This window comes from Protopterus annectens, chromosome 9.part0 (genome assembly GCF_019279795.1).
Source record: "Protopterus annectens isolate FY-2018-M chromosome 9.part0, PAN1.0, whole genome shotgun sequence".
Lineage (NCBI taxonomy): Eukaryota > Metazoa > Chordata > Ceratodontiformes > Protopteridae > Protopterus > Protopterus annectens.
The window spans coordinates 898842003-898857959 of NC_056743.1; the positions used below are offsets into that span (position 1 = coordinate 898842003).

Here is a 15957-nt window from a genome sequence, read left to right on the forward strand (position 1 = left end):
GCAGTCTTCCATCGCTCCGCAACCAGCCAGTGGCAGTCTTCCATCGCTCCGCAACCAGCCAGTGGCAGTCTTCCATCGCTCCGCAACCAGCCAGTGGCAGTCTTCCATCGCTCCGCAACCAGCCAGTGGCAGTCTTCTATCACCCCATTACCAACCAGTGGGCAGTCTTTGTAGCTCCACTTCACTACCAACCAGTGGAAGTCTTTACTGCTCCACTACCAACCATGAAGTCATTCTCAAGAACCTTCAATGCACCCTAAATAAACCATAAAAGATGGCTGTCCAGCAAACAACTCACAATGAATCATAAAAAAATAAACTCATATACTTTGGGTCATCACAAAAGTAGCCCAACTACTCTCTCTCTTTATGTGCCACACTCCACTGAGCGCATGACTTTCTTTAAGTATGTAGGTATTGCACTCGATCCCTATCAAAACATAACACTCCATGTCAACAACATAAAATTCAGGATCGGTCATACCACCCTGCCAGCTTTGGTCTCAAGCCAGGAATTCCCACGTATTCACCAGGTCTATGGCTACACTTTCCACCACAGAACAAGCCTTTTCCACTTTGGCCCCTGAAATGTGGAACTCACTCCTATATGACCACTGCAACATCTCTGACTACAGCTAATTCAGACTTCAACTGATTACTGATTTGCAGGACAGATCTGTATGCCAATGCTTCCCCACTCCCTACAAAACAACAACCCTTCTTACTAGCTATCCACTGCCACTCTTAACCACACCAGAAAGCCACTGTTATCACCCAGCCAGACTGTAACATTCCTACCATCAGTGCTTCTTCCACCTCCACACCAAGCCTCTACCTTTCCCATCTAGACCTACCTTTCTTTCTACTTATTTAATCCATCCTTTTTCAAGTACTCCTGTATCTTACTTACACTTATAAATTGTTTGGATCCTTACTTACAACTTGGTGAGGACCACCACGCTCCCATTTTTCTGTATGACTTTTTGCATGCAAACATGTCCAGGTTGTGGATGAAATGGGTCCCTTGTGAATCAGCCCACTACCCCTGGTAAACAAAAATAAATGAAACTTTGCTAGAAACAATGGTTATGTACTTGTTATCTGTGTTACCTTACTTCATTATTCATCACGACCGGGTCTTGGATCCAATCCAGCACTTGACAGACTAGATTCAATGCTCAAGCTCCTCCCATCTCCCATAATCCTTTTCTACCTTATAATCCTCAGATCAAGTTTGTTGACGAAAGGAAGGAAAACAACAGATAACATAACTAACCATCTACACATAGATAATACTACCATTAGAATCGCTAGAGGCAGAAGCTCAAAGGCCCAAGACTCCAGCCTCTCCAGAACCTCCACAAACATGGAAGGGAGGAAGAGGGCAGGAAGTGATGAATATGATGAATAATGAAATAGGGTAACAGATACCAAGTTATGCTAAGTACATAACTATTGATCTGACATTATCCATTTCATTATTCATCATAACTGGGTCAGAATCCCCAGCTACAAAGAAACCTGGGCAGCCCTAAGGAAGGACGAGCCTGAGTACTGTGAAACCAAAGGAAGCTCTGCTTCTGGAGACCATATCCAGTTCATAATAAGCTACAAGTGTGAGGAGTGGAACAAGTGCTCACAGCACAAATATCATCTAAGGACATCCTAGCGGAGAAGGCAGATGAGATAGCAACTGACCTAAGAGAATGCGCCTTAGATGGACAAGGCAATTCCATCTTCCTAAGAGAATAAACCATGGAAATGCAATTAGAAATCCATTTAGAAATTGTCATCTTAGAAACTGCTTGGCCTCACCTGTTCAAGGAGAAAGCTACCAACAACTGGTCAGATTTTCTAAAGGGTTTAGTCCTGTGCAAATAAAATCTCAACTGCCGATGCATGTCTAAGGTATGGAGGAGATATTCGGCTTTACTGGAGTGATTAGGAAAGAAGACAGGTAACTGAATATTCTGGTTAAGATTTCTTTCAGTAGCAACCTTTGGCATGAAAGAGAGGTTAGTTCGCAAAGTTACTCTGTCCTTATGAAAACAAATATATGGCGGTTTAGAAGATAAGGCCTGTAATTCAGAAACTCTCTTGGCCAGTCTTCCAAGAAAGAAATTTGAGATCACATGAATGAGCTGGCTCAAAATGAGTGAGAGACTGCAGCATCAAGGTCAGATCCCGAAGATGCCCTTCAAGAAGGCCTTACATTATCTAGAGGAAAAAGTGGGTCTGGTATTCACATGAAAATTAGAAATGGCCACCAACTGCAGCTTAATAGTAGAGAAGTTGGCCCCTTCTTGAAAAAGGGATAAGAAGAGAAGGATATCTGGTACAGGAGCTGAAAAGGGATCAAGATTCCATTCCACAGCCCAAAAGGAAAAATGTTTCCACTTAGTATGATAGATCTTTTGAGTAGACAGCTTCTGGGAAGCTAATATAATTTTTCTGACAGGAGAAGCCAGCCTGGACTGTGTTATCACGGGAAGTGGAGAAACCATGCAGTCAGTTGAAGTGACAGAAAATTTGGCAGTTGTTCTGACAGGTGAGAAGGGATCCAGTATCGAGGGAGGATAATTTAAATGAGACCTTAGGAAGGGGAACCACACCTGACAAGGCCAGAAAGGGGTAATATGAATCATGGAACTCTTCAGTCTGTGGGCTTTCTGAAGCACTTTGGGGATCAACAGAAGAGGAGGGTATGTATAGAGGAGGCCAGCTGTGTACAAAAGCATCCCTCAAGGAATGTCCCTCTGGGAGAATCAGGGCAAAGTACCTGCTGCATTTGTTACTGCAGCAAGGTTGGCCCCAACAGGCGAAAATCTGAGATGCCACTGACAGTTTCAGGGACCACTTTTGCGAAGTCAAGCTCGACCTGCTGAACTTGTCTGCCAAGATGTTGGACTTCCTGGGTATGTACGTTGCAAAGAGAAAGTGACCGGAAGGGACTGCCCATTCCCATACTCACATGGCCTCTCTGCACAATGGGTACGATCGTGTTTCCCCTTGCTTTTTGATATATCAGACCACGGACAGGTTGTCTTTATGAATCACCACTGTTCCCAGAGGAAGGCTTGCAACATGAGGAGGACTGCCCTCATCTCTAAAACATTTATGTGCAATGTTGTCACCATGATGGACCACGTGCCTCAGATGGTTTTGCCTTGAAAATGACCACCCCACCCCCAACAGGGAAGCATCTGTGGTCACTGTGGTCATGAGCAGGGTAAGAGAAAATGGTCTGCCTCGAAGGAGATACTCCAAATGAAGCCACCATTGCAAATGCCATCTGCAAATGGGAGTCAGCAGGATAGGCATAGGCACTGGATGAGACAGAATGGACCACTGCACTGCTAGCGTCCACTGAAGCACCTGCGTGTAGCATCTCACTAGAGGAATTAGGAGAACTGCTACTGACATAGACCCCAGTGTTCTGAGAATGAGGTGTGCCTGAGGTGACGGGACCTCCAAGATGGCCATGACCTGCTGCCTGATCAAGTCCACTTTGTGTGGAGGCAATACTGCAATCTCTGTTAATGTGTTGTAATGGGTCCCAATGAATTCTAGGTTTTGCACCAGAGATCGCTTCAGCTTTGCCAGGTTGACTGTAATCCCTAGCATTTTGAAGGTTTGCAAGAGATACTGTGTGACAGACGCCAACTGAATTCTCATGGGACCTGAGAGGAGCCAATCATCCAGAAATGAAAAGACCTGAAATCCCTGAAACCTTAGGTAAGCTGCTATGACTGCTAAGCATCTGGTAAACACCCTGGAGACTGTGATGTATGGTAGGGCTCTGAACTGAAAATGATTGGTTCTGATCCAGAAGCGCAGGTGCCTCCTGGAGCGCTTGTCTATCTTGATATGACAGTAGACGTCCTGGAGGTCTGTGGAGCACATCCATTCATCCTTCTGCAACAATGGCAAAATGGACTGAACAGTGACCATCTGGAACTTCGACTTCTTGACAGATAAGTTCAGTTTGCGGAGGTCCAGAATCGGACATAGATCTCCAGTTTTGTTTGGCACCAAAAAGAAGAGAGAATAAGTTCTGGATCCTCTTTGCCCTGCTAGGACCTCCTGGATGGCTATCACTGCCTCAAGGCAATGCCTGCACCGCACTCCTGAGAGGTACCCTCCAGCTAACGCAGGTAAACAAGCAGGCTTTTGTAATGGGATTTTTTTTTTTTTTTAAATGGGATTTTTTTTTAGTTCTAAAAGAACTGACAGACCTTCCCCAACACTCATGCTGTGGTGTGAAAACTCTCACTCCATTAAATGATCCCTGCTGTACATTTACAAGTGACAAGTAGTAGGACTCCAAACTACATCTGTTTGCTATTCCCAATGCCTTCAGTGGGAAGTTTTTTTCTCTCTCCTGATTGATGCAGAATTAAAATGTGCTTTACTAGTTCCTTAATTATTTCTGCTATGTTCATGTCTTTTTTTCTATTTCATATTTATTTATACTTTGATAACCAGAAAAGTGAACTGGTCCCGGGACCTTTATCAGCCACTACAATGGCAAAGATAATAAGTTTTAAATGCACTTGGCAATGCAAAGAAAAAAAAATCCTGGCAGACATTAACCAAGATTGAATGTGCAACACATAGCCAATGTGCGACAGTGACCAATAAAACATTAATCAACATTTACTAGAATGTATACATTAATAACGCTTAACTCTACTATGTCATTTATTATAAATAACGACTTGTATGTACCCATACCATACTGTATATATATATATATATATATATATATATATATATATATATATATATATATGTATAAAAAAATGTGTGTGTGTTTGTATATAAGGTACATGTGTACAAAACATATGTGTGTGTGCGTGTGTGTGTGTAAAATGGAGAACTACATTATATGCCTATGTATGCAAACTTCATGTCCTTTCAACAAAAACAAACCAAAATGGAAATTTTGGGGAACTGTGAGTCTACAGATAAACGCACACACACAAATATACATACATATATACACATGTAAATATTATCTGTATGTATCTGAAGAAAACAAGGCACAGAAACACGACTGGACGCATAAAAAGTTTAATAAGGTAAACACTTTCACACTAAATACTAGTGCTTCATCAGACCATATAAAAACTACATTAGCAAACACTTTTAATACACTCACATTGATTCAAAACAGCCAATAAAAATCAAGGAAAGGTAAAGACCCAACATCAGCTTGTATAATTTAGAGATGTCGTGCTTTTAATACAGGCATAACAGAAATCCTGTCATGTAGACCTGGGTATTTATCATCTTGCCATAATATAATCCAGTGCAATTCTCTGTTTTCACTAAAGTTTTTAACATCACCACCACGTACATTTTCAGGAATAATTTCAACTTGAAATCTAAAACTATGTTCATTCTAATTCTGGCTAGGGCATTCTTAGTGTCCCCATTCCTAATATTTTATATAGTTCCCTGACTCGTTTCATCAGTGACCTGTTAGTTTTTCCTACATAGAAACAGTGGCAAACTATGCATGTCACCAGATAAATCAGATTTCTTATTATTAAAGGCAAAAATCGGTCTATGGCCAATAAGAATAAGAAATCTCTCAAAAAAAACTTTTGTTAAAGAAATGTGACACAAAAAGAAAAGTAGACAGGATGATGGTTGGACAGGCACCGGTCAATGCCATACATGCAATTTCTGTACGTTTATTAACACATCATGTTTTACCCATCCAGTTACTTGTTTTGAGTATAAATTTGAGGTTACAGCTAACTTGTCAAAATAGGAATCTGATTTATCTGACGACATGCATAGTTTGCCACTGTAGTGTGATCTTGGAGTTGGTATATTTAAGTAGGGGGGTGTGGTGGTCACAGGCCCCCACATCGGGGGGTGGGGGGTTAAGCCCCCCACTTTATTTTGTGTTTAGATTTTTTTTGTGTGTTGGCCCAGCAATTTTTTTCCCCTGCGAAAAAAATTGCTGTTGTGGCCGGTCGAGGTTTAGCAGGCTCGATCATTTTGGGTCGATCTAAGTGTGTTCACTGTTTTGCCATTTCGTCTTTCTAATATAGACCCTTTACAAGGAATACCATTCACAATGAACCCTGTTAGATATACACCTATCACTTTTACTGGTATTAAAATCACTACAAACCAAAGCACTTGCAGAACCAGCAAACAAAACACCTCTTCAGGTCAGTGAACCAAAACAAATTTATTAAAATAAATCTTTTTGGTTCACTGACCTGAAGAAGTGTTTTGTTTGCTGGTTCTGTTCTGCAAGTGCTTTCATTTGTAGTGATTTTACTGGTATTACCTATCAAACTATGGAATGCATTACTGTTGAATAAATTAAAAATGACACATATGACTTCCAAAACTGATCCTAATCAATTTAGATTTGTTAACATAGGGTCATGCCTTCTCAACCTGGTTGATTTTTTTTTAATGCAACAACTTCACAACAAACAAAGCTGTCCAGAAGGCCTATCAAAATTCTGAAAAAGCCTTTGAAACCATCCCCCACGCATGCAATAAAAGCAAACTCTCTAGTCTCAACACTACCCCTTATATTGGAACCAAGCAATTTATGAAATGTTAGAGGGAACAAAATTGTTAAAATTAATATCATATGAGAATAAATTAAAAGTTAGTATATATTTTTTTCTTTTTAATTACTGCATTATGTATCAATGACATTTTTTTAACATGTCAGGTTTAATAAAGAACCAAACAAAAACAGCTGTAACAAAGAACTGCAGATACCAGAATAACCACAACCAAAGTTAAAACACCAAATATTTTATTTAAAAGGATTTATTGAGTTTGTCAGCTTACACCTCAAATTCTGAAGGAATTCTGAAGAAGTCTGAGGTACGAGCTGATGAAAGGGCTAAATCCTTTTAAATAAAGTGTCTGATGTTTTAACTTCGGTTGCGGTCATGCTGGTATCTACAGTTCTTTGTTACAGCTGTTTTTCTTTGGTTCTTAGTGTTTTAATTTGCGTGTTTAATTGTACTAGGTTTAATAAAGATGTCAAAAATAAACACGACACTAGAAAGATGCTATCAAACCATAACATGACTGGTATATATATATTTTTTATGTAGGGAACCACATTACCCCTTACATTGTCTTCTAGATAGCTAAATGGCTTCAGCCAAGGTGAGCTACAACAGGAAACCCAGCAACTTCCAGTAATCTAATTTGGAGGCATTCTCCTCTAGCCACAGAAACTTAATTTGTGCCATCCCAAAGGATTCATTCTTGGGCCCTGCTCCTGCTTGGTATTTTCTTCTCAGAAGTAAAACCAGGCATCCAAGGTTTACGGATAATGATGTTTGTGGAGGACTGCACATTGGGTGGTGGTATCAGCTTGCCACATAGTAAACAAATTATTTAACAGGGTCCAAATTAAACTTACACCTGACGCATTAATCACTGGTTAACCCCCAAATGTTATGAACATAACAAAGCTACCTTTGCTAAATCCCCTATATCCCTTCCTCTTATCATATTTTTAACACTCCTCTTAAAAACGGACTATACTGTTAAGATCTGCATACCCACAATGACAAAGAGCTCTCTTATCAGCACCATGGCTCAACTGTGGTCAGGAGGTCCTTCTGCCTTGCTCAAGGTTAGCTGTAGTGGCAGCTCTTCTAGGTTCAAGCATGTCTTTGTCCCAGTTTACTACTCCCTCATCAGCCACATTATCAAATACAATGCCCTTTTGGAATGTACTGCTTCAAAGAAAAGGTGCGAGTGCATCACAGTCACACAACTTAATACACACATATGTAAACAAATACATACATACACACATTACAAACATATGTGTTTGCTAACAAAGATGCAGCATATGGGCATGGGTGTTTCCCCCCATTCTAAAGATGGAAGAGGAAGAAACAATTCTGGGTGAAGCAGATGATCAGGGAGGGGCTCTTAGACATGGCTGATGGCAGACAGCTGCAATGGAAACCAAAAAAATAATTCCATCTACTTTGAATGGTGAGATTAAGTTTCCAGTATTCTATTTCTGTCATGGCTATTACTAAATAAATAAAGGAATGAATAAATTAAACAAATTTTAGACTTAACTTTATCAACTTCTATTTAACAGTGCAGTCTGCATGTGATGTGTGTCTCTGAGTTACAAAATTGTCTTATTTTTGTAAACTATCTAGATGACATTCTGTTGCTGCACTCCTGAACACTTCCTAGGAACAATGGGGGGGTGATGACACCTGAGATAATATCGAGCAACAACTTGAAGAGTATGTTTTTTTTTTTTTTTTAAGGTACAGAACAACAGCTAATTTTTCAGATGTTTTGGAACTTGATTTTATCTACAACTGCAGTAGCAATTCATGCAGTACAAAACAGTGTAAACAGTATGCATTTATTAATGCTAGTTTACATTGCATTAGTATGTACTACCCCTTTTGATGTCAGATAAAAATTCCATGTGCCCTACTCTTGGCACAGAAAAGTCACAGGATGTTACTTTACAAGTGAATGTCAGACACTGTTTTAAAATATGCCCACCATTTAAACATATGCATGCAGGATGTTACTTCACAAGTGAATGTCATACACTGTTTTAAAATATGCCCACCATTTAAACATGTGCATGCAGGATGTTACTTTACAAGTGAATGTCAGACAGACACTGTTTTAAAATATGCCCACCATTTAAACATATGCATGCAGGATGTTACTTTACAAGTGAATGTCAGACAGACACTGTTTTAAAATATGCCCACCATTTAAACATATGCATGCATGATGTTACTTTACAAGTGAATGTCAGACACTGTTTTAAAATATGCCCACCATTTAAACATGTGCATGCAGGATGTTACTTTACAAGTGAATGTCAGACACTGTTTTAAAATATGCCCACCATTTAAACATGTGCATGCAGGATGTTACTTTACAAGTGAATGTGAAACAGACACCGTTTTAAAATATGCCCACCATTTAAACATATGCATGCAGGATGTTACTTTACAAGTGAATGTCAGACAGACACTGTTTTAAAATATGCCCACCATTTAAACATATGCATGCAGGCTGTTACTTTACAAGTGAATGTCAGACACCGTTTTAAAATATGCCCACCATTTAAACATATGCATGCAGGATGTTACTTTACAAGTGAATGTCAGACACCGTTTTAAAATATGCCCACCATTTAAACATATGCATGCAGGATGTTACTTTACAAGTGAATGTCAGACACCGTTTTAAAATATGCCCACCATTTAAACATATGCATGCAGGATGTTACTTTACAAGTGAATGTCAGACACCGTTTTAAAATATGCCCACCATTTAAACATGTGCATGCAGGATGTTACTTTACAAGTGACTGTCAGACACTGTTTTAAAATATGCCCACCATTTAAACATATGCATGCAGGATGTTACTTTACAAGTGAATGTCAGACACCATTTTAAAATATGCCCACCATTTAAACATGTGCATGCAGGATGTTACTTTACAAGTGAATGTCAGACACCATTTTAAAATATGCCCACCATTTAAACATATGCATGCAGGATGTTACTTTACAAGTGAATGTCAGACACCATTTTAAAATATGCCCACCATTTAAACATGTGCATGCAGGATGTTACTTTACAAGTGACTGTCAGACACTGTTTTAAAATATGCCCACCATTTAAACATATGCATGCAGGATGTTACTTTACAAGTGACTGTCAGACACTGTTTTAAAATATGCCCACCATTTAAACATATGCATGCCCTTCACCACTCTTTGTAAAAAGGCAAAATAATCTGCACTTCAGAAACTGTGACAAAATGAGAAACAAAACAGCTTCTTCTGAAATAAGGTAATATGAAAAAATAACACAGTGGACACCATAACTATTTTTTTTTACAGGAAAATGATTGCAGCTACTTCAAAACCATTTCCTATTTAAGTAGTAAAAACTGCACTTTTTTAAAAGAACACACACTGACCACTGTTTTTCAAGACTTAAGATAAGGGGCTAATGAACATTCCCAGAAGAATACTACAATTTTTTTTTCTTTAAGTGTGGAGGAAAGAAATTCTCTAAATGAAAATGTAAGTTACATTTAAGCAAACTGCAGCTATCAGCAGTGTTTTTGATGCTCCTGTATAGAAAATGCACTGACTATTGTACAAATATATTTACTTCTAAATAATACTTCTAAACAATATACAAAATATAAATTACATATATTCATTTGCCCATACCCATTCAATGGATCTACAACAATTGCTCTTGGGTGAGTCATTTTTCCTTCAATTAAAATTTTCCGAGTCTGAGAAGCTTTCTCCAACCGAGCCACACTGATAGTTTTCTTGGGACCATCGTCTGTCCAGTACAAGTTGTTTCCCATCCAGTCGACAGCAATGCCTTCTACATTATGAATACCTTAAATGAATGGAAATAAGATTAATGACAACCACGTGAAAAATCGACTGTGATCACGTATGTTGCAGTACAATGATTGAGTGATACAAAGTAATAGGTAACTGATGCTTAAATAAAGAAGCAGGGATTCTGCAGTGACAAAGGCATACATGGTGACTAGTCACAATAATGTGCATGTCTAAAAAAACGGGCCTACCCTTTGAAAACAAGGGCGTAAATCTGAAACTTAGGAATATACTGATATGGCTGTAACACTGCTTGCTTACAGTTGAAATGCACATGGGTATGGGCACGGTTAACTGTCTTGCTTTAGTTGTAAATGCAAAAGACATGTTATCATGCATCTCCGAACAGAATGCTCCCCCCCCCAAACATTTTATTAAATTTACACATATGACAAAGGCAATCTTACATTAATATAAATGAAAAACATACACAATATTTCTTTAGCTGCAAACAGTTTACATCAAAGACACCACTGAAACAACTGTAGTTGCAAACATTTTGCATTACATATAAACCATCCAGTCATCATCAGTTAAGCATTATATAGCTCATTCAAATCCTGCCTCTTAAACCTCGTTCCTGCTCTGCATATATTTGTTCCCAGAATTCCCATTTTTTCCTATGTAGTTTGGTCCTTCCTTTTTCCTAAAGATCCCGATTCTAGTTGTTTCATCTCTGCTACTATATTCACTACTTCTACTAAAGTTGGTCTAGACTTTGATTTCCATTTTTTTAGTAATTGCTTTTTTGGTAGCCACCATAATGAGACTCGGCAAGGCTTTACTATGTCTAGGCAATTCTGATTCTGTGGCATAACTCAAAAAAATCATCTCCCCAGTCAGTCCAATCTGCTCACCAGCATCTCCGACAGAGCGGTCTTCAGGGAATCCCAAACATGTGCCAGCTCATCACACTTCCAAAATATATGTTCCCAGCTACCTCACTCTTGCCAGTCACACCTCCAACACTTGCTATCCACCTGAGGAAAAATTCTTTGGAGTCTACTTGGGGTATAAAAACACCTATGTAAACACTTCCATAAAAAAATCCTAAATCTTATAGACTTTGTTGCATATCTGGGAGATATACATACATCCCCCCATTATCCTTGTGAATTGCTTATCCACTCACTTCCCAATCCTTTCTACGCTCCTCTGATTGATTATCATAATTATCATGGATTTTTATATGCTTTTTTAATGGCAGCTTCTGTTCTAAATTCTATTAAAAACTCTATCAGTGCTGATCTTTCTTTTAGAAGCCCCCTATTTCTTTCTCTTTGCCTGTACTCTGACATCATCCTTGACAGGGAAGGCAATCTCTAACCTGCAGTCCAAACAAATTCTTGGCCTCTTCCCATTCTATTACCTTTCACTTTCTAGTTATTTGCTTCCAATACCTTGGTTTCTTTGCCAGTTTTCTCCTATAAATACCACCCCCTCTTGCCTATTATCTGTATACCTGACCACAGTCGACCCTATTGGCAAAATCATTTTCTCCATTCTCGTGCTGGTTTGGTTCTTAGAATACTCCCTGCTATTTTATGAATATAATACTCTGTATTATTTTGGTTGTTTTCCTTAAGAGCCTGCATCCAAAATCCCAATCTCTCCTTATTGCTTGAGCTTCCTCCCTTTGTCAGCATCATTCCTTTCCACTATGAATTATAGTTTTCTGCTTATGCTATGTATAAGAGCCTTGTTCTGTTGGTAGAATCATCTTATCCCACTTGACCCTAGCTGTCTTCCCTTCCAAGATAAAATCCTTCAACTCTTTTTAATTGCTATCCACAACTTCTCCAGTTGATAAAAGTATGCTTGACCTGTGTATAAGACTAAAGGGACTAAAACCATTTTAATGGCTTGTATCTTAGTATCCATACCCACATAACAAAACTTCCAGTTTCTTAATGTTTGCATAATCTCCTGTTCAGTCTCTTCCCACACATCTTTAGCTGGACCACACAGTAATTTCTAATCTATACCACTAAATATTTCATGTTTTCATGTCCCCATAAATATGGATATTGTTGGACCAATTCGTGTGTGGGTACATAATTTACCGCTATTGCCTTTGTTTTAGTTTCATTAGTTATGCTTCCAGAGGAGATCTGAAACTGTCTTAAAATGTTCCATAACACTATAATGCCCCTTTCTGGTTTTACCATGTACAAAATATCATCTGCAAAAAGAGCCAGCTTTTCTTTCAATTATATCCTTGAATTTCTGAGTCCCTTATTTTCTTTTGAACAGAATGCTTCTTGATGGGTATTAATATTGCAATGGCTTAGCCAAGGACTCAATGTCTTGGGTCCTCAATTCATATAGCCCTCAAAGACTTGAGCCTAGTAACTTTCAAATATGCTTGGAAGGATGGGTGGGGGCACTCAAGGCCACCATACTCAAAACTGACAGTCTACTTCCTTTTTTTAATGCAAGTTCACACACCTGCTTTTCTCCATCTAAGACACCCAGAGTACTGGGCAGTGCAAAGAAAAAGCTTAGTTTCAGCAAGAGGTGTGGAGCCTAATAAATGTGGTTATAATTAATCATCCCATGCAGCTATAATACAGTCAATGTAAGGATTAGTATTACATGATTACATACCCATAGGAAAAAGAGCTAAACCAGCCAAGCTGCCCCCATGCACAGCTACTGCAGTGTGCCCCACAAGAATACAGCAGCAAATCCTCCTGCACTGAAGACCCAGCAAACGGCAGAGGTCCAGGAGCTGCCCCACATATGCTTTAAGCCATAGAGTACATATCAGCCATGTTAAAGGTGGCTACTAGGGTGGTGGCTACCATCAGAGTCAGCTCTGAAAGGATTACTAACATTTTCATTACACACAAAAAATAATTTCTGTTCTTCCCACATTTCGCATACTTCTATAGCCATTTAGTCTTCCAAAAGCCAGTTCCTAGGTCCCCTACATTTCTCCTGCCTCCATCTTCTTTCTCCTATTAGCCCTCTCTAAATACTATTACAAATACTGTTTTCCCTCTCATCTATTCTTCTCCCCGTTCCTATTCCACCAGCATTCTCTTGCTTTACCTCTACAGGCTTTGTCATGACTAATTATTTTCCTACTTCTCCTGAAAAACTATCAAGTTAATCTTTACCTACCCCGCACTGCATCACCACGCATGTCAATTTAATTTGTTTCTACCTTTGTTATATACTATGAACCTCATCATTCATTTTACATTTATAACAGACATAAATGTATTTCAATTGTATCATCAGTTATCTCTTTATATTGTGCATTTTGTTATTATATAGTTTGTTGTTTACTGGAAATTTTTTCCACAGGCCTCCACTTAAAAGGGTCAGGCTTGCTGCCCAGTCAGACTATCCTGGTAAACAAATGAAATAGATAAATAAATGGCAGTCGCCCAACTATTTCAATAATGTACTCAATATGAAGGATAAAGTTAAACTAATCGCTCTTTGCTATATAGTATGCAAGCTTTCTGCGCAAATACAAGAAATAAAGAAGTTGTGTACTTACCATAACATCCCATGTGAGTTGTTCATCTCGCCTTCATTCTTTACTGATGGGTTCAGAGCTAATCCCTTGTCTCCGATACGGCCAATGCAAAGCTCCAGGTCTTCAAATAGCTCGAGGCCAAGTCCCTATCCCATGATGCACCTAGAGTTACCTCAGATCTTGTTTGCTGGGTATAATACCATATGTCATTCTTTCACTCCCTATAGAAGGTATAGAAGGACTGAGCAACCAGGATGGATCCAGCATCTCGGTCATCTATCAGCCCAGGAGGGGGTAGGAGGGAGGGATTCAAGAATGAAGGCGAGATGAACTCACATGGAACGTTATGGTAAGTACATAACTTCTTTATGTGAAGTTGTTCAATCTCGCCATTCATTCTTTACTGATGGGGTAGCGTCCCAAGCACAGTCTATCTCGGGTGGCTCACTGGAGTATATTTCTCAGGACCATGGATCCAAAGGAGGCCCTGTCCCTGGAGGCCTTGTCAACTTTGTAATGAATGATAAAGGTATGAGGTTTTGACCAAGTGGCTGCTGCACAATTATCATCAATGGGAAGCCTGGCAGAAAAGGCAGATGATGTAGAAACTGCTCTGGTCGAGTGAGCTTTAATCTTGTGTTGCAAAGGCATAATGACAGCTGAATAGACAAAGGTGATACAATCAGATAACTATTTAGACAGTTGTTTTAGCCACTGTTCTACCATTCCTGGAGTCCGAGAATGAAACAAAAAGTTGGTCTGACCAAATAAAATCTGAGCTGTCTGTGAAAATCAAGCTTGTGCAGCATATACTCAATTGTTTGCATGGTTGGGGAAGAAGACTGGCAAATCAATCTGGTTGAGAATGGTTTCAGTGCAAGTTTGAATTGTATATCTATATTTTGTATGGGTCTAGGACACATGCTCGACTAGCATATGTCCAAATCACAAAACATTGAACACACATACACGAAGGCGCTTAACATCGAAAAGCGCTTCCGTGTAGGTGTAGTTCAAAAAAAAAATCTACATTTCTGCAGGGGGGCTTTGCCCCCCTGCACCCCCCACACCCCCTACTTCATTATTCTCACTCCAAGATAGCACTACAGTGGGGAAAAGGGAATTTTCGCTTACCCGCATTGTAGTCCGATCTATGAAACAAGCACACATACATGGAAGCACTTGTCGATGTTAACCGCTTCCGTGTACGTGTGTTCGATGTTTTGTGATTCGGACATATGCTAGTCGAGCATGTGTCCGGATCCCATATATATATATATATATATATATATATATAATATATATCTATGACAGTAAAAGCCTTTACTGTCACACAATTGTCTAACACACAATATGAGCAGACTATGCAAAAAAGAAGATAGCTGCTAAGATAACACTCTAATATGCTATAAAATATTCAAGACAGACAATTACTGTACACACAAGAAAAAAATTGTAACAGTAATTATAACTTTAAGCCTTTTCTAAACAACTGAAGGCTAAGCTACTAAATAGAAAAAACTCTACACACTAAATAATTTCTATATCAAACAATGTGACAAAAGTCACTGACTAAGCACACTCTAAGAACGAGCAAAAAAACTTTTAAACTAGGCCTAAAACAAGAGGCCACTAAAAGGCTTTATCACACACTAAGGGAAGGGACTAAATAGCAGAAATACACACAATAAAGCTATAAGAGCTTTGTAAAACTATTTAAATACAACTATCTAAATTTTAGACTAAAGAATTAGAAAAAAAAACAGTTTACTGGCCCTCCGATCTACTGCAGTGGCAAACTAGATCTGGGGTAATTCCAGGTGCATCATGGGATAGGGACTTGGCCTCGAGCTATTTGAAGACCTCGAACTTTGCAACTGGCCGTATCGAAGCTGAGAGATCAGCTCCGAACCCATCAGTAAAGAATGAACGGCGAGATTGAACAACTTCACATGTAATATATCTTCTTTGTTTTGTGGGTCTGGATAATAAACAAGGCAACCGTATAGCTTACTTAGGGTTACTGTCTCTCTAAAG

At 39.1% G+C, this 15957-nt stretch overlaps 1 protein-coding gene across 1 annotated transcript in view; it reads right to left on the minus strand.

Annotated features, from left to right (window-relative positions):
• LRP1 (LDL receptor related protein 1) overlaps nt 1–15957 on the minus strand; it is a 2772300-nt gene that overhangs the window by 1740292 nt on the left and 1016051 nt on the right. Inside the window, exon 12 of the mRNA XM_044083629.1 lies at nt 10245–10425. Coding sequence (XP_043939564.1) covers nt 10245–10425 — 181 coding nt within the window. The remainder of the gene's footprint in view (nt 1–10244; nt 10426–15957) is intronic.